We start from the raw sequence: 19,908 nt of genomic DNA on the forward strand, positions 1-19,908 counted from the left end.
AGAAAGAAAGAAAGAAAGAAAGAAAGAAAGAAAGAAAAGAAAGAAAGAAAAAGAAAGAAAAGTGTTTGGAAAGATGTAGAGAAATTGGGAACATGCAGCACATGCATCTCAGAACTTAAAGTAAAATGAAAGAAAGAAAGAAAGAACATAACAAGTGTTTAGAAAGATGTAGAGAAATTGGAACATAGTGCACTGCTGGTAGAAACATAAAATGATACAGCAGGACAGCGCTGTGGAAAACAGTACAGTGGTTTCTCAGAAAATTAAAAACAGAATTACTATATGATCCAGCAATTCCAGTTCTGGGTATATGCCCAAAAGAGTTGAAAACAAGGTCTCACATATTTGTACACCCGTGTTCATGGCAACATTAGTCACAATAACCAAAACATAGAAGCAAACCAAGTATCCATCAACAGATAAACAGAAAAGCAAAATGTGGTATTTGCATATAATGGAGTATTATTCAGCTTTTAAAAAGAAAGAAATTCAGGCGGAAGCGGGAGCCTCTGGCAGGGCGGGAGCCTGGAGTGGGCGGCGCACAGATGTGCACGGGGAGACCCGCTGTAGGTGCAGCTGACTCTGCCCGCCCCCACCTTTCCCTGCATCTGGCCGCCAAGAAGGACTCGCTGGTGCTGCTGGGCCGTGTCCCCGCGCACCCGGACTCCCACTGCAGATTTCCAAATAGGATAAATATGAATAAAATTATATTCATTAGTCACAAAAGTAATATTTGTATTAGTATTTTGAAACGTACATATATACATATACACACCTACATGCTCACACTCACACGTATAATACCATAAAGAAAATAACAGAGATACGAACCCAAATTCAAATGAATTAACTGAAAATCCTGTAATCTTTCATTTGAATTGTAAACATCAGTGTGAACTCATGATTCATTTTTCTCTTTCTAAAAAACATGTCATCTCTAGTTCTATTTGCTGCAAAGGCCTAGAAACAATGATAGCCTGGTAGGAACGAGCATCCCTGACATCAGATAGTGCTTTCGACATAGCATTTCCTCCCAAAAGGAGCCAAATCTTTTGGGAGAAAAGACTGATCCTAGGTTAAAGCAAAAAATATTCACAATGAATCTGTAACATCTTGTTTTGCCAGTGAGCAAGCAAGCCACCAAACTTTAATGAGATCTGTCAAAAGGAACCAAAAATCAACTTTAAGGGGCTCCCACTGGCCAAAAATGACACAATTTGAGCATCAAAAAAAAAAAAAAAAAAAAAAAATCACAATGACTTCAATAAATTGAAAGACAGCAATTATTGATGAATTCATGAATTCATAATAATACTTTAAAAATCTCATTCTGAACACTGGAATTCATTAGGGTACCTTCTCATTATTTTGAAAATTGTTAAATAAAGGGAAAGACTCAAGCATTTATCAAGCCTTTCCAATATGAACTTTCCTTCAAGGTAAGCAAATAGTTGATGAGGAAAAGTCCCTCTTTATGAAAAATATTACTGCTAATAAAGGCAGAAGGGATGATAGACTCAGAAAATCACCATTTTACAGCCCTTATGAAATAATGGATCTAGGAAATGATCATCACCAATTATCAAACCATTAGTTGAAATGTTGATGGGGAAATTTATAACTGATGGATCAAGCTGCCAGCACCTAAACCCAGTGACTAATTTTAACATCATTAAACGTTGGACAACCAGACAATATGTGCCTCCTAATAACTATGGAAGTACACATATCCACTATAAAATTGTTTTGCCAAATAATATTAATAAAAGAACTTTAATCAAGCCTCTGTATCTAACTAATTACGAAAAATATGGAATATAGAGGAATCAGTTAAACAATACCGAGAGGATGTATTCAGCCAAATCCAGTATATGGGAAACTCTAAACAACAAACAAACTGGTTTCTTCACCAAATAAATGACATTTACAAATGGACAGTCTGGCTCAGTGGCTCACACCTGTAATCCAATACTTTGGAAGGCTAAGGCAGGAGGATTGCTTGAGCCCCGACATTCCAGAGCAGCCTGGGCAACACAGGGAGGTCTCATCTCTAAAAAGAACTTTTAAATTAGCCGGCCACGGTGATGTGCACTTGCAGTCCCAGCTACTCAGGAGGCTGAAGTGGGAGGATTGCCTCAGTCTGGGAGGCTGAGGCTGCAGTGAGCTGTGATCTCGCTACTACACTCCAGCCTGGGTGACAGAACAAGACCCTGTCTCAAAAAAAAGTGAAGTTGGGGGTGCTGTTATAACGGCAGCTTAAGAGACATGCCAACCAATTGCAATGTGTACATCTTGCTTGGATCTGAACAAATCAACTGTGAAAAAGAATACACAACGAAGGAACTTTGAATATTGAGTGTAAAATATTAAGGAAGTATCATTCATTCTATGTGGCTATGCCTTTTTAAAGTGTCCTTACTGTCAGTACAGGGTCACACATGCCAGAGCAGTATCTTGTACTAGCAGAAATTGGCTTTTCTTCTCTTTTATTATGATTTTGTTTTAGAGGCGAGGTCTCGCTCTGTCACCCAGGCTGCAGTGCAGTGGCACAATCACAGCTCACTGCAGCCTCGAACTCCTGAGCTCAAACCGTCCTCCTGCTTCACCCTTCTGAGTAGCTGGAACCACAGGTGTGCACCACCACATCTGGCTATTTTTTTTTAATTTTTGGTAGAGATGGGGTCACGCTATGTTGCCTAGGTTGGTCTTGAGCTCCTGGCCTCAAGGGATCCTCCCCTGTCAGCCTCCAGAGGCTTTGGGATTACAGGCATGAGCCACCATGCTTAACCAGAAATTGACTTTCAAAGGAATGAGTTAGCCCACTCCTGGGCAAAGACTATTTCTGGTTGTTCAAATCATTAGGTAGTTGATTATTGGGGTAATTGATTATTTATAAGGGATGGATTCAGCTGTTACTATCTAAATCAACTGATTAATCTTAGCGTTTCTGAAATGAACCAGACATAATGTGCCTCAAGATTTGATGGAACAGAACCTAACATAATGCTTGGCTCACAATGGTGCCTAATAAAATTTTGTTAAAAGTGGGCTCCCATCATGGCCCCAGACCTACTCGTCTACTGCACTATCTTTCCTTTTTAAATTCTTCCCTCTGCAATATATAACTGCTTTTAGCTCAGGCTTAAGACCACCAATGATCTACCTTATAACAGTGCTGCAAACACTGCTGCCATTCCCATCATTCCCATCACAAGCACCATTACAGACTCTGATTCTGTTCCTGTTAGTCAGAGTTCTCTCAATTCTTGCTCCATGTGGAAGCAGGCTTTTTCCTTCTCAGAATGACATCCTTTGGAATGTTTGGCCCAGAAGTGACCATAGCCTCTCTAAAGCCTCTTCAGGTGGATAGCTCCACATGCCAAGGAGAAACTGACGCCACATAGCTGGGCGAAGGGTGTCTACCTCCCTGTACCTCCCCGTGGTGTATGCCATCTCTACAGACGACTCTTTACCAAGGCATCGAAATGGCTCTGGGATCCTTCGTTCTCTCTTGTCTCAGAATTCGACTCTTTCTGAGGTACCACCTTCATCTCCCAACCTTCCTTTGTGCACAGAGACAAATAGAGTTGTTCATCTTAGTGGCCTTCAATTAAAAAAAGACCTGAGGGACCTGCCTCCACATCACAGAATTCCAGAGCTCTGCATGTAAATGGACCCATCCAGGATACTCACTACCCATAGAGAAATACAAAGCCATCTCTTCTGGGAACAAAAATGAAACACAAGAGGAGGACGCAGCAGGCACAGGCGGTGTTTAGAATAAAAGGAAAAGGCTGAGCAAGCAAATTAAAGCCTTTTCTCTGAAAAGTAAAGCAAAGCAGAGAGAGTTACCATAAGGGTTTCTAATGTTGAAGCAGCAATTAATACCCCAAATGGAACCTGAACAAGAGCTGAGCACAGCAGCACAATATTTCATCCTCCAATAAAAAGTTCAGAAAGTTCACAGTGAGCGAACGACATTTTCTACCTAATCCCGGTAAGGGACACCCGTTACACAAGGCAAAATTTTAAACAGACACAGTTCAAACATATAATTAATTTATTTCAATAGATCGAAAAATCAATACACACATGGATACATGGGTAAACAGGCTATAGAAACAGACTCTTTCCTCTAAATATGCACATTATTAACTCTTGTTTAAATCATGTTTGTGCTATCGCTTTGACTGTTAGATGTTGCTTTTCCCAAAAACGCTGGGCCTGGTTAAATCGTTTACTAGATTCCTTCTCTTTAGCTCCTGTTCAGGAAAAATCCACAGGCCCTAATCAAAAGTCATCACTTTTACTTACATCACTGAGATTGCAGATACATTGCTCAGAAAATGAACGGGACTGACATGAAGGCAGATGACACCGGGGCCAAACCACTGGTCAGTGAATAGTAAAGTGATCCACATCTGTTTTGTCCTCTCCAAATGATTTGACCATTAGAACATTTCCCTGAAGTAAAGTATTATACCTGCTCCCGTTCCACCTACTGCCAAACTGAGAAAGCATCCATTTGTAATCTATTCACATACAGAGTGTAGTTGAGTTTATTTTTTAATCATTTAGCAAAGACCTAATAGCACTCGCTAAGAACTGTTTGTGCATCCATGCAGGAAGCATGCAGCTACTGCGCCCTACGCCATTCCACACTGGCCCCTTTACACCAAGTGTGTGTGTGTGTGTGTGTATGTGTGCGTGTGTGTGTGTGTTTCAGGGAGGTGGGGGTGGGGGCATGTACACTGCCATTAAATCAGACCTCCACTTATTTGTAATAAACACTTGGCAGACGGAAAGAAAAATTCTCAATGGCTATTTATTAAGCTCCCGACATCCTTGGGGTGTCCCGTGGGGCGCTGTAATTACAGAAAACGTTTTCGACTCTGCTTCTTTTTGGACTGCCCGGCTGGAAGGCCCGGGCAGTGGGCTATGGTAACCACTCTTCATTTTCCTGGCCTATTGTAACCCTAATGAGATCCATTCTGATTGCAATTATGACACTGCGCAGCAGGTGAAGCCATATGGAGCGTGGTCATCTTGAAGCAGAAGCTGAAAAGGGGGCTTTTGTCTACCTGGCTCTGCACATGCATTTGCTAAAATCAGATCCCACCTGGTCCTGCAACAGCCCTGTGAAGAATGGGAACTGTCTGAGGGCTGAAGCTTCAATGCATGCCCACGTTACAAAAGAGGGGGAAAACAACTGCTGAGTGCCTACCATGTGCCAGGTGCTGTGTTAGGCTTTTTCTCATGTCATCACATCAGCCTCTCAGTGAGCCAGTTATCACACAGTATTCTACAAAAACTAAGACCCAGAGCGGTTATTGGGCCTGCCCTAAGTTGCACAGCATGAAAAAGACAGCACTAGGATGACCATGACAGCGCCCAGTCTCCTGACTCTAACACTTCAATGTTTCCTGTTACAAGAAGTTGTCATTGAAATCTCAAACTTTCTGTTGCTTTGTTTTGTTTTGTTTGTATTGCTTGCCTTGTATAAACATATTTTCATAAAAGATTCCTTTTTCCAGAGGACGCCTAAGCTCTTTTTGTGCCATATTACATGACGACTGAGTGGAGGCAGCTACTGACTACATACAAACCCCCAGAGCCCACCTATCCTTACCATCTTCCATTCAGGTGTGGATGGGTTAAACATCAGATCCCAGGATCACACATATAACTGCCTTATACTGCTCACCAGGACTATTGCCCTGATATAGGCTGGATAAACTGAGGGGGGGGGGGGAACTCTTTCATTGCACATAACCATTTTTTTTTTAATTGGAACCATAGTACTTCTTCCTTTCCCTCCTCCTCTCTCTTTCTTCTGCTCCTCGCATCCACACCTGCCCCCATGACAACAAGCCCAGCCAATAAGGAAGATAAAGGAAACTTAGAGTCTGCAGTTCAGGGCCACATTGGTCTATTAAAGCCCAACAAAGAGTAAAGCTTTATGCCAAAGAAAACAGGTTTACCTTGAATTTGTGAATTGAGAGGCTTTTGAAGGAGTCAGAAAAAACCTTTAATATTAGGCAAAACTTATTATTCCATAGGCTGCAATAAAAGAGTATTTAATTCTAGGTGGCTACGTAGCCTAGCATACTAACCCTGAGAAGAATATGCACTATGCAAAGAAAGGAGCTTAGGTCCTAAAGAGAGAATTTAATTATTGGGTATAAACGGTAACTATACATTTGTATGTAAATATGTAAAATGACTGATGAAAAGATAAATTATTTTCTTAAATAGAACTATTTACTCTTCTCAAGACCTGCGTGAATTTCTGTCATAGAGTTGAGGTCTCCCTTTTGCCTCCAAAAGGCAAGGAATAACCTGCTTTGTTTTCTGCCCCAATAACCCGCTCAGCAAACCACTGTCCCCACATGCAGACTCACCCCAGCTCTGAGTTTAGGATCAGTGCTGCAGCCCCAGGACATGGTGGCATTTAATGCACCCTATTAAATATTTGGGGGACTTGGTATCAGGTCGGTCATTGCTGCCAGCCCTGCTAACCCTATGCCCTAATGCTAGGAACTGGACTTCTCCTTACTGTCAACCATAGACTAAAAATTCATGCCATTGGTCCTGTAACTGGATCTCTATTCTGATTCCCTGGCTCTTAGTCTCGCTCTTGTCCTGCTCAGTGCCTTAGTCTGGAAGCCTGGAGAACAAGGCAGGGCTCCAAAAGTCTCCTGCAGGGAGAGATACCTGCCCTCAATCTCCAGCCCAGTGCCTAGGCCTTGTCTATAGGTGGGCAGCCTGCCATCCCAAAGCTGTCCATCCTTCCCTGATGTCATGCTTTGCCTGGATCGCGGCAATCCCCTCACCCTCATTCCACTGCCTCATTCACACCGGGTAGTCAGGCTTGGGTCAAAGTCAGCAAACCCTTCTGAGCACGGCCTGGATAATCGCCTCCCCTGAATCTCAGTTTCCCATAGAATCTCTTAGCAGCATTACAACTCCCACTGCCATGGGGACTACAAGTCCCTCACATGGCTATGGGCACAAAGGGAAAAGCTGCAGTTTCACAGACTCAAATATTTGGAGAAAATAAATTGCACTTTTCCAGCATCTGGCTGAACTACTGCAACAAAATGGTTTGGGAGCCAAAGAAGGCTTTGGAGAAGATACAATATTCCCTAAGACAATTGCTTTAATGTAATAGTCCTTCCTCTTTGTTCCTGAACTGTGGATGTCAGGGAGGCTGACTAGGACCTACAGGTTAAGGAAGCAATTTGCCTAACCATCATTACCATTCCTGCCGGGAAAAGAAAACTAAAGCACTCAAATACACTTTTTTTTTTCCTTAAGACATATCTTCCTCTATAAAGATAAAAAAGATCATTATAAAAGCCTGAAATTCCAAAAAGCAGAAAGAAAAAGGTACTCGTGGTCCTAATACTAGAGCCAAGAACAATCCTTTTTTCCTACCCTTTTGCTATGTTGAGCAGCTAAACCTGTTTTAGAATTAGAAAAATTCTGAGCATCTTAATGCCCAGTAAACAACGAACTCTTTTCCCTTGTGCAAGACTCTGTCAAGAATTGTAGGGGCACTGTCCTTCACAGGGGATACAGCAAGCAGATACAAGAGGAACGAATTTAACAGCCACTCCTGCCCTGTCCCTGCCCCATCCCTAGATTCATCATTATCAGGGAAAAAGAACAAGAGCATAGAGAAACCTCCAAATGACCATCATTTGCTGGGTACTTACTGATCTACCACTTTCAAGAAGTTCTTAGGTTAATTTGAGAAAGGTAGTATACCCCCCACCAATCTTAAGGAATGAGCATTGTGAAATAATGATGAAGTAAAAATACCAGAGAACTAGCCTCAGATCCTGTCTCTGTTCCTATAATATAGATACAGCCTTTATCTTCGGTGCTTGAGTCTTCATTTGCAAGGTGAGGGATTCACAATTTTTTCCAAGGCACTTCCCAGAGCTAGAAATTATTTGAATTCCAAAGGCCCCACAAGAACTGTGTTGGGGGTTCAGAGGTGAGGTCAGGAACAACAACTGAAAATCAGGATCTAAGCTCTGAGATGTGAAACTCCAGGCTCCAAATTAGCACAGCATCTCATCACCCAGGTTGATGAAATAAGGCCATCATTATCCCAGCACAGGAAACCCAATGGTCCCGATTTTGGATGACATCAGAAAGCACAGCAAACCTAGAGAACAGATGACTGAATTTCACCCCTGAGAGACCATGAACACCAATTTTCAGAAATGCCTGAGGAATCATGGAGACACAATAATAGCTAACATTTATTTAGCACACATGATGCTCCTGGCACTGAGCTCTAAAACCAGATCTCAAGAATCAACTAACGACCTAAAAGTTCAACGACAGAAAAATGATTAAATAAGTGATCGGATATCACTCATCAACTAAAAATACTTTCAAATAATATCTACTGAAATAGGAACATTCACATTTTGTGATATTCAGGGAAAGAAACAGGATTCGAAAATATACAAACCCTATAATCACAATTGTTTTAAAAATCAACACATGAAGACCAGAAGGAATACAACGGTAATGCTAAAAGTAGGCAGGACTAGCTACATCCTTCACAGGGCACAGTGAAAAATGGAAATGTGTGGATCTTTGTTCAAAGGTTATTAAGAATGTCATGATGGCAGTAGCAGAGCATTAAACCAAGCGCAGGGTCCATCTAGGTACTGAGCTCTGAGAGATTGCATAGGCTGCGTGCCCTGGAAATGGCCCTGGTGCCAGTTAGGTATCTCTGAGTGTTAATATTATTGCTGATTGTTTTCCATTTTTCTGTATTCTCCAAGTCCTACTAAGTGAATATATATTATTTTTTATTATTAGAAAATATAGTGAATACTTTTAAAAGAACCAACAAAAGTTACCTGATATCTACCTGTAGTAATAAAGAGCATGATTTGAAACACTAGCCATAGTATATCACAGACAGATGAAGACTGAATCTGGTGTGCAAGGAAAAGTAGAAATCTGGTCAGAGGGGAAAAAGTCAGAAGCTGCCATGAGAAAATAGGAAGAGGGAAGGGAAGCCCCGCACTGGGGTGAATAAACAGCCTTGAGTGCAGGCAAAAAAGATGGTCCCACAGGAAGCAAGAGTCACAGTGGTGGTGACAGTAACACAGCTTTCCCAAGTGGTAAGGCACTCACCCATGTAACTAACTCATTATGTTCGCAGCAAGAGACTGTGCCAAGAAGTTTAAAAGTTAATACTGGTGGTCTGTTAGGGAACCAAAAGTACCCAGCTGGGGAGGGGAACCTAGGAATTTCATCAGCCTAGGTAGTGAAGGCAAGTTCCAGAATTATTCTAAGTTACTACATATTCGGTATATCTTTGTACCCTCAGGCCAGTATGAGGGAGGATCCACATGCATTTCACAAATTTATTTTAGCTAATATTTATTGCCTGTTTCTCCCCAACCACAATGCAAGCTCTACAAGGAGCAGTATTTTTAACTGTTTTGTTCACTATTGCATTCTCAACCCCTAGGAACATGCCTAGTACATAGTAGCCATTCAATATTTGTTAAATGAATGATATACAGGTAATTGCAAGTTTGGTACAATTCTTTTTTATTTATATTGAGAGACAGGGTCTCACTATGCTGCCAAGGCTAGTCTCAAATTCCTGGGCTCAAGCAATCCTCTCAGAGCCCAAAGGTTTGGATTCTTATCTCCTTGTATGTGAAACACAGAAAAGTGTTAGTCAATAGATGGGACAGTCCAAGTCGCAAGAGTAGCAGAATGTCCTTGTTTTTGAACTCCAAAGGGAACATTAGAGACTCCTTCTTAATTATTCTCTATCATACTTATTCAGTGTTCATCCCAGAGGAGTGAACAGGGTCAGATATGAGCAACACACCTACTCACATCTCATTAAGATAAATCAATCCTGGGGAATTCCCCGGAAGACAGACGGTTTTTCCTCTGAGCTTCAAGAGGTGACCCCAGACATCACACAATTTCAGGATCATTTTGAAATTTTATAAAAAATTCCCAACGCCACATCCTCTGTGAACAGGTGGAAGATAAAAAATGAAAACAGAGGCCATAACTGGAAAAGGGTTAAATATGGGCTTGGGAATGAAAACAGCCTGTCTCTTTCTCTATCCCACAACCCTGCTCAGGCTGCACAAATCCAGAGCACTTGAAGAAGGTAAGCTCAGCCACAAAATACTTTCCCCCCTCTTCTTTTAGGGCATTCCTTTCACCAGCATAATAAACTGGAAATGTCTCCAATGCTCCATCATCAGCTGCAGGTACTTTTCTGAATCTACCACTACAGGCCTTTTCTGAATCAACAGAAAAATGTATGCACATTTCACCCCCTTTCCATTTCCCTTCCCTGAGGCATGATTAAAGAATTTAGTAAGCCGGCTAACACGGTGAAACCCCGTCTCTACTAAAAATACAAAAAACTAGCCGGGCGCGGTGGCGGGCGCCTGTAGTCCGAGCCACTCAGGAGGCTGAGGCAGGAGAATGGCGTGAACCCGGGAGGCGAGGCGGGGCTTGCAGCCGAGATCGCGCCACTACACTCCAGCCTGGGCGACAGAGCAAGACTCCCTCTCAAGAGAAAAAAAAAAAAAAAAAAAAAAGAATTTAGTAAGCTGGGTGTGGTGGCTCACGCCTGTAATCCCAGCACTTTGGGAGGCCTGGGCGGGCAGATCACGAAGTCAGGAGTTTGAGACCAACCTGGCCAACATGGTGAAACCCCGTCTCTACTAAAAATACAAAAAAATAGCCGGGCGTGGTGGTGCATGCCTGTAATCCCAGCTACTTGGGAGGCTGAGGCAGGAGAATCACTTGAACCCAGGAGGCGGAGATTGCAGGGAGCTGAGATCACGCCATTGCACTCCAGCCTGTGTGACAGAGCAAGACTCTATTTCGAGAAATAGACAAAAAAAGAAAAAGAAAAAAGAAAAAAAAAAGAATTAAAAAGAATTTAGTAATGCTCAATCAAAAAACAGCAGCTTGGAAGATTGCTTTTAGGCCCTGTAGAGAAATTGAATATGTTCTGCATTGACCCAAAATTCAGGATCTGCCAAAAGGACTGAGCTGAGACTCACTTATGAAAGGTCAGGGGCAAAACAAGAATGAAATTTTATTTGACCATGGTTTACAATTATGAATTCTCTACTTCAAGCAGAGACACTCTAAAAGGCCCATTTACCCATCTACTCATCATCCCGGGCTAAAACTGGGAAAGAAAGATGACATTTAAGAGAGTGCTTTGATTTAGGAACAGAATTGTGGATTTAGGAAAGGGCACGCAGTGGCTGTGAAGTTACAAGATCTGGCTCCATCACGGAGATCTTGGACAATGTGCAACACATGCGGGAGAAATGAAATGCACCTAATCCCATCCGGTAGCCAGCCCAGGGATTTCTTTAAAAAGATAAAATACGATTTCATCTAAAATAGAACATATGGACTCATAGGAGGACAAACTACCTGCTACCAAGGAATTTGAAAAACTGAATCTAAACATGGGAAAATATTTATGTTTTCTCACTGCAGGTGGGTGAAAACAGACAAATCATTTATGTTAAGCAAAATTTTAAGTTGGTGGAGACAGCTTCCATTACACCAACAGTTTATTCTATGGTCTTTGCTAACTATATCATAGGATTTGTGCTGGTGAGCCTTCTGCTAGTTAGATGACCCTAGGCGAGTTACATAACTTCTCTGTGCCTTGGATTCTTCATCCTTAAAATGGAGGTAATAAAACCTAATTGATAGAGATGGTGTAAAAATTAGTGGCAATGTGTATAAGCTACCTAGAACATCACAGATATGATAGTGGTAATGTTTATGTAATAGAAATGACCAGGTAGATAATTTGTACTCATACTTCTGCCATTAACCATTGCCAGTTTCTGGAGTATATGCAAAAAGATGAAACATAATAAGAGGATTCACATCACCACCATCATATAATGATGAAACCCTATTTTGAAAATGTGTGTAGCCAAAAGTTACAAAAGGACTTCCAGAAGTCCTTCAACCTCTACACTATATTTGAAGTGTAGTTGACATAAAATTATGGTGAGCAAAGAGTTAGAAAACAGTGAAAGTGGACACTGGCTCACACTCATAGTCACTGCAGTAAATGTAAAAGGCATACTGGAAAAGCTGATCATGATTCAGTGTGGCTTTTCTGAAGATGTGGAAGAAATGTCAGGAGTGGGGGAAAATAATTGGTTCTCTAGTAACAAGGCAACTGAATGATCTGCAGACATCTTCTATGACTACTTCCGCCACTAAGCAGGCAGCTCCCATGAAACCTTCCCTAACGCCTTCCAACTTCCCCAAAAACCCCACTGTGCTTCCTAGCCTGTGCCTCTCAGAGCATCCATTACACAATACTCATATTTTTTTGGTGTGGATCCATTTGGTGGCCCGTGAGTTCCTTTAGAGCAATATTTGATCTTACGTATCTTCATATTAAATGACAAGCCAAAGAAAAGTCCTTGGTACTGTGTAAGTGTGCTCAGCAAATGTGTCAATTTAATGAAGGGTGCAAAAACCATGTTGTACTGGTTCCTGATTATAACAACATTATATTCATTTCTCTGGCCAAGTATTAAAAGTATTTCCCCCAGCTGGGTGCAGTGGCTCACGCCTGTAATCCTAGCACTTTGGGAGGCTGAGGTGGATGGATCACTTGAGGTCAGGAGTTTGAGACCAGCCTGGCCAACATGGTGAAACCCTCGTCTCCACAAAAAAAAAAAAAAAAAAAAAATACAAAAAAAAATTAGCCAGACATGGTGGTGCGCACCTGTAGTGCCAGCTACTTGGGAGGCTGAGGCAGGAGAATCACTTGAACCCATGAAGCGGAGGTCGCAGTGAGCCGAGATCATGCCACTGCACTCCAGCCTGGGCAACAGAGTGAGATTCTGTCTCAAAAAAAGAAAAGAAAAGAAAAGAAAAGAAAAAAGTATTTCCCCCTTCTGCCTCTCTTTGTCATTCCTACCTTGCCTAGCACAGGGCCGACTGACAGGAGAAATTCAGACAAACAGGCTGAAATGAAACCCATTTGAATCTAACGAAAGGACAAGGTTCATGCCATCATACTCTTCCATTGCCAATGAAACCTAGCTCTTTAGCTTACTGATAAGAGGCTAACAGGTTACCTGTTACAAACAATTCAAAGAGGGTAGGAAATGTGTCCCCTTCTTTGTACCTCAGGAATGGAAATTGAGTGTCTTCTCCCGTGACAAACTTTTAAAATAGCATTAACACTGGCTAATAATGAGAGAGCCTACATTATTAGTATGGACTAATGAAGTTCAATCTTAAAAGCCACATTTATTTGTAATGTGGTGCATGGAAAACCAATATCAGTGGTGCCTGTGAAACGAGTGGTACTCACCTGTCATATGGAAGATAAAGTGAAATTAGGTGGGGGAAGTGGGGTAGGGGAGATATTTGAAGGCAGGAAAAAACAAAGACCTAGAGCTACTTAAAAAAAAAAAAAAAAGGCGGGGGCAGCTGAACAAAGGAAGGAATAAAAAACTTAAAAACAAAAACCTCTGTGTCCAGCTGGGTGTGGTGGCTCATGCCTGTAATCCTAATACTTTGGGAGGCTGAGGTGGGCAGATCACTTGAGCTCTATAGTTTGAGATCAGCCTGTGTAACATAGCAAGGCCCAATCTCTACAAAAATTAAAAAATCAGCCTGGTGTTACGTTGCACGTCAGTGGTTCCAGTTACTCTGGAGGCTGAGGTGGGAGGATCGTTTGAGCCCGAGAGGGAGAGGTTTGTGCATGCGTGTGAGTATGTGTTTCCAACTAAACTGTCAGCTCTTTGAGGAAAGGGACCAGCTCTGCTTCCTTTCAGCATCCCAGTCCCTAACAAAATGACTGGTATGTGCTGAGTGCCTAATAGATGCTCATGTTAAATAAGATTATAAATTCTAGGAAAGGGAGAGTGAGCTTGGCAAAGAAAAAAGAAATCTCAAAACTCTAAAGAAGAAAAGTGAAAACCAACTCCCAACAGAAAGAAAAGTTAATGTAGGATTATACATGTCCCTCTTTCACTGTAATGATTTAATCTTTAGCCCAAATCCCCACTTGAAGAATAAGGTACCTATATTTTTGTATCTGCCAGCAGACAGAGTGGGCCTCTCTCTGGGGGTCAGTCCTTTCCCCTAACAAAGTACTATGGACCTGAGAGCCTACCTCATCTAAGCACTAGCAACAAGATATATTATCAGATTTCTGGCAGGTTCCATCATGATTTAATAAATCATAGAGGCCGGGCACGGTGACTTACGCCTGTAATCCCAGCACTTTGGGAGGCCAAGGCGGGTGGATTACGAGGTCAGGAGATCAAGACCATCCTGGCTAACATGGTGAAATCACATTTCTACTAAAAATACAAAAAAAATTTAGTTGGGCCTGGGGGCAGGCACCTGTAGCCCCAGCTACTCTGGAGGCTGAGGCAGGAGAATGGTATGAACCTGGGAGGCAGAGCTTGCAGCGAGCCAAGATCTCACCACTGCACTCCAGCCTGGGCGATAGAGCAAGACTCCATCTTAAAATAGAATAAAATAAAGTAAAATAAAATAATAAAGCAGACAGCAGCCTCTTCTATTTCCAGAGCCAATGGGACACCCACAGCTACATCTCCCTCTTTTGTTGCTGGATGAAAAGCTGTCATCAAAGTCAATTCCTACAGACTCAAAAGACAAAATTCATTTCATCTTAAAATAACTCTTTGAGGGGCCGGGCGCGGTGGCTCATGCCTGTAATCCCAGCACTTTGGGAGGCCAAGGCGGGTGGATCACGAGGTCAGGAGATCAAGGCCATCCTGGCTAACATGGTGAAACCCCTTCTCTACTAAAAATACAAAAAAATAAAAGAAAAAAAAAATTAGCCTGGCACGGTGGCAGGCACCTGTAGTCCCAGCTACTCGGGAGGCTGAGGCAGGAGAGTGGCGTGAACCCGGGAGGCGGAGCTTGCAGTGAGCCGAGATCACGCCACTGAACTCTAGCCTGGGCGACAGAGCGAGACTCCATCTCAAAAATAAATAAATAAAATAAAATAAAATATTCTTTGAGGTAGATATTATTTTCCTGTTTGCAAATGAGAAAACTGGGGATGAGCAGAGTGTCTTGACACAGATCATGCAGCTGGTAAGAAGCAGGCTTGGTACTAGGACTCAGGTAGCCACAATTTACCCACTCACTCTTTCTCAGGAATTCATAGAGCGTTAGCTTTCAAAAACAGAAGAATTGGTGACTAACTGTCCCAGTTTTGTCAGGACTTGAGGGGGTTCCCAGATGTGGGATTTCCAGCGCTAAAGCCAGGGCAGTGGTAGATGGTGGCCATAGCAGGGACTATGTCAATTTTGTTCACCATTGTAACCCCATAGCCCATTGTGGGTACTCAATAAATATTTGCTGAATGAATGAATGGAGGAATGAATGATTTTATGATGGTTCCAGGACACCTTTCAGTGCTACAAATCCTTTATGAAAGGCCCTTTGAGGTATCTTCTTAGTCCTCTCCCTGACTCATCAAACAGCAAGAGAGGATCATAGAGTTCCCATGCTTGAGAATTTCAACGTGCAAAAGGAAGACTAGAGAGATAAACTAACGAGCAACTGAAAATGAGTTCTGCTTGTCTTTGTGGCTTTAGAGAAGGAAAACAAATGAATGGTAAAGTTGATTCTTATTTTCAAAGGAATTTAACATTTAGAAATGTGTGTTTGTTGCCTACTTTCAATAGCATGATTCCTTCTTAAGCCAGACTCCAAGCCATCTTCCTGTCCAAGTTTTCTGTCATGCCTTATTGTCTAGTCTGTTCAGCTATTTCAAAAAAGGTTGAATATCAACAATGGCTTTCTGGCCGGCATTGTCAACTTTTGTATGAAGCAATCTTGGTTGAATGAGAAGATCCCAGAGCTTATAGTCTCGTCTACTATGCTGTCCCAGGCTGGGCTTGAATGTGTGTGACTGATAACGGGGCACATTTCTACCTGCCTTATTACATTGCTGCTCCATAATTCACTGGCCACTCTCTTTTTAGGAAAGATCTTTATGGCAAAGTGGGCAGTACAGCAGGTAAGTGCTCCTAGGGAAAAAGGAAATCCAGCTGCCTTGTGGGGCTACTGAGCTGGGTGTGGCCTCCCCCAGGGCTAGCTCCTCTGAGTCTTGTCAGGTCCACAGCCCTCACAGCCTTGAGGTGGCCTGCGCAGAGGGCATGCTTTTCAACAATTTGCAGTGATAACTAATCAGAGTATCTGCTCTGTATTAAGGGTTAAAACACTATGAAGAGAGTTATGCTTTGGTTTGCTTTTACTTTTGCCTGGCTAAAATGAAAAAACAAATCTGCTGATTTGGAATTGACTTTATTTCTCAATGCTGGTTTGTGCTCCTTTCAAGGTGACTCTAGGAGGTGCCAGCGTATAATGTCCTGCATCTGTAGAGAGCTCCCAATCTCAGAAAGAGCCTTTTTTCCCTCTGCCCTCAGGTAAACAAGCGTCCCAGCAGGGACCAGGCCACTGGCTACAGGTAACTTTTATTTAAAATTTCTGTTACTTCAAACAAAAAAATGTATTGAGTGTGTGGAACTGCTTTGTATTCCATTTCAAGATAAGTCGCATGAGATTGCATATCTTAGCATAAAAAAAAAGCCCAAAGGATAATTCCTGGGAAAAGCTTTATATTGCTTTGAGAACTGTCATGGTTAATTCGGCTTGTGTGACCTGCCTACCTCCTGGGTGGCTGGCTTAACTGAGTTACTCTAGGCAAAGAAGTATGTCAACACTTAACAAGAAAAAGAAAGTGAAAAAAGAAACAAGGTCCCCTAGTCTGTCACCAGTTGGGAAAGTTGGGTAGAAGAATGGAGATGAGTGAGGGAGGGAGTAAAAGAGAGAATTCCTCTTCCTACAGACTTTCTTAGAGAATAGAGCAACATCCCGAAATCTAAGTGAATAATTGCTAGGAAAGGAGAAAGAGCAAGATATCCTATAGTCTGTTCAGTTGGCCATGGAGCCGTCCCCAGAGTTCATTTATCTATCGGATGTGGTCCTTTGTCCCAAACCCAGAGACCTTAGTAGGGTCTCTGCATACACGCGACTCACGGCAGACACAGTGTGAAAGCCATTAAAGTGCTCTACAATCAAATCTGCTGTCTGAAGAGCAGCCATCCAAGAAAACGACATGTAGGATTTTAGTTGACATGCAAGGGTAACAGATCTCCAACCAACATGTGAAATACATCAGTCATCTGAAGCTTACTTTTTAAAGGTGACTTCTAAAATAAACAATCAAAGATTTGCTTATTCTCTTTAGGATTTAACATAGCTTACATAGGGGCAGACATATAAACAGATGCCTCTCTCTGTCATACTGCTGCATCTAATTATTTTATTCCTTAAAAAAATTATTTTTGCTTTCTGGAAATCAATCCATAACTACCATTTCTGTGGTCATCGACCAAACTGTGACAGTGATTACTTTATGACAATATTTATACTGAGCTGTAAGTAAAATCCAAGGATTTAAATAAAAGGTCTAAATTTGAATGTTGCCATTTGAACAAAACAATGAAAACAATATATTCTCTCTCTATCCTCCAACTTCTTTTTCCTCCATGGGAGAATACAAAATAAATTTTTTTTAAATGGCCAATACAGCTATCCATTGAAATCAAATTGAATTGCTTTTGGGGGTGGGGAATCACCACTTGAAATTTCTTCCTTTCTTTTCTTTTTTTTTTTTTTTTGAGACGGAGTCTCACTCTGTCGCCCAGGCTGGAGTGCAGTGGCGTGATCTCCACTCACTACAAGCTCTGCCTCCCGGGTTCACGCCATTCTCCTGTCTCAGCCTCCTGTGTAGCTGGGACTACAGGCGCCCGCAACCAGGCCCGGCTAATTTTTGTATTTTTAGTAGAGATGGGGTTTCACCGTGTTAGCCAGGACGGTCTCGATCTCCTGACCTCGTGATCCGCCCGTCTCGGCCTCCCAAAGTGCTGGGATTACAGGTGTGAGCCACCGCGCCGGGCTTTTTTTTTTTTTTAGGGGGAATCTCACTCTGTCACCCAGGCTGGAGTGCAGTGGTGTGGTCTCAGCTCACTGCAACCTCCACCTCCCAGGTTCAAGTGATTCTTCCACCTCAGCCTCCCAAGTAGCTGGGACTACAGGCACCCACCACCACACTCGGCTAATTTTTTTTTTTTTTTGTATTTTTAGTAGAGATGGGGTTTCACCATGTCAGCCAGGTTGGTCTCGAACTCCTGGCCTCAAGTGATCCGTCTGCCTCGGCCTCCCAAAGTGCTGGGATTACAGGCATGAGTCACCGCACCTGGCAACCACTTGAAATATTTTCTAAACTGTGACTTGCAACTCACAGATCCTATGCACCTAATGATCAGGCTGAGAAACTAAGATCACTGCCCTGCCCAAATTCCTCAGGCTCCTCTCCCTGTATATGTGAGCTCACTGAGGGATAAACAAAGGAGCTAAAGGGGAAAGTTATCAGAGGTGAAATTAACAAACTAGAGATAGACAGATGAGCAAATGAATAGATGGATGACAGCCTGACTAGCTTTTACATTTGTTTATTCCTAAATTTAGGTTTACTATTCTCCTTGGGTTTTGTGGAGTTTGAAGGTTTGAGGGCAGGAGGCTGTTGGACTTTGCATTTATATGTACTACTATCAATACTCAAAAAGCTAAATATTCTGGGTTAAAGATGGCTTCTTTTTTTTCCCCCAAAAGGAAATTATTTTAAAAATATATGTATGCAAGATTACCTGGGAGTTAACAGAACTGCTTTGAGGAAAAAAAGCTATAAAGTTTATGCTGATCCAAGTACATGTTGAAAAATAGAAAAACGAAGGTTACCACTCTTCTGTTTCATTAGTAAAATATAGTTATATGTATAGTAGACTTAAAAGAATGTAGGCATTCACATTATTTTTCTAGTATGTCAATGCTTTTTAAACTTAAAGTACTTTATATGAGGCAACAGATTAGAATGAAAGAACAAAGGTGAGGATCGGGGTCTTTCTCTGCCACCAAATGTGCTGTATGACCTTGGGCAAATCGCTTCTCTTTTCTGGACTTAAGGAATGCAGGGCAGAATAAATTGAGAGACGTTTGGAGCAGGCAGTTGAAAGCCACAGGATAAAAAACAGTTGTGGCAAAAAGTGCCAGCTACTCAGCTTAAAATGCCATGATTTCTGGAGTACAAGACGGTTCCAATGGTATGACATACCACATATCCTAGGCCAAACCAGGGAGATGAGTGGTAGGACATTAATCACAGTTCATTCTTTTTGGAGTAAGAATTGCTATGCTCCAGTCTAAACCAGAACTCAGGTCAATGGTAGTGTTGATTGGTAATGCTGCTTTTTACTAGGATAAACTGCCAGGTACCAACTACTATAACAAAATGATGATTGTGGCATATATGTAATTAATATGTACTCATTATTAACAAGACATTCTGTGAAACAGAAATGGAGTAAGTCATAGTCCCTCTGCCTGGTGTCTACATCTAATAGATCAGATTCTTACAAGGAGGAAGCTGACCATATTCTGGAAGGGGAAGACCACTCTGTTGCAAACTCAGACTCCTAGCTTTGAAATGAGAATTGTGTACAAATGGAATAACCACCATACCAAGGAATGAGTCAAGAGAAACGAAGAGAGCTCCTGCCAGGGAAGCCAGATAAAGGACAGAAAAGAAGGAGCTGAAAGGGGCCAAAACAGAAGGCTGATGAGCCTAGAGGAAAGCCCCGGAGTCCATAGTACATACGAAAAGCCACAGAGAAAGAAAAGTAGGGTCTCTGTAAGAGATGCTTAACATGGAAGTGGAGCTCGTAACTAAACAGGCTGGAGAAAAGGACTAAGGCCAGACTAAGCAGCATGGGCCTTGAAAAG

The 19,908-nt window shown here is 42.1% G+C and overlaps 1 protein-coding gene across 1 annotated transcript in view; it reads right to left on the minus strand.

The window, feature by feature from the left end:
- Positions 1–17,184, minus strand: part of LOC105530375 — a 196,397-nt gene extending 179,213 nt beyond the window's left edge. The window contains exons 1-2 of the mRNA XM_011967894.1: positions 17,064–17,184; positions 544–670 (exon numbers count right to left, since the gene is read on the minus strand). Of these exons, the coding sequence (XP_011823284.1) occupies positions 544–670; positions 17,064–17,184 (248 nt within the window). The remainder of the gene's footprint in view (positions 1–543; positions 671–17,063) is intronic.
- Between the last annotated feature and the right edge of the window lie 2,724 nt (positions 17,185–19,908).

This window comes from Mandrillus leucophaeus, unplaced genomic scaffold (assembly GCF_000951045.1).
Source record: "Mandrillus leucophaeus isolate KB7577 unplaced genomic scaffold, Mleu.le_1.0 Scaffold816, whole genome shotgun sequence".
NCBI classification, from domain to species: Eukaryota; Metazoa; Chordata; class Mammalia; order Primates; family Cercopithecidae; genus Mandrillus; species Mandrillus leucophaeus.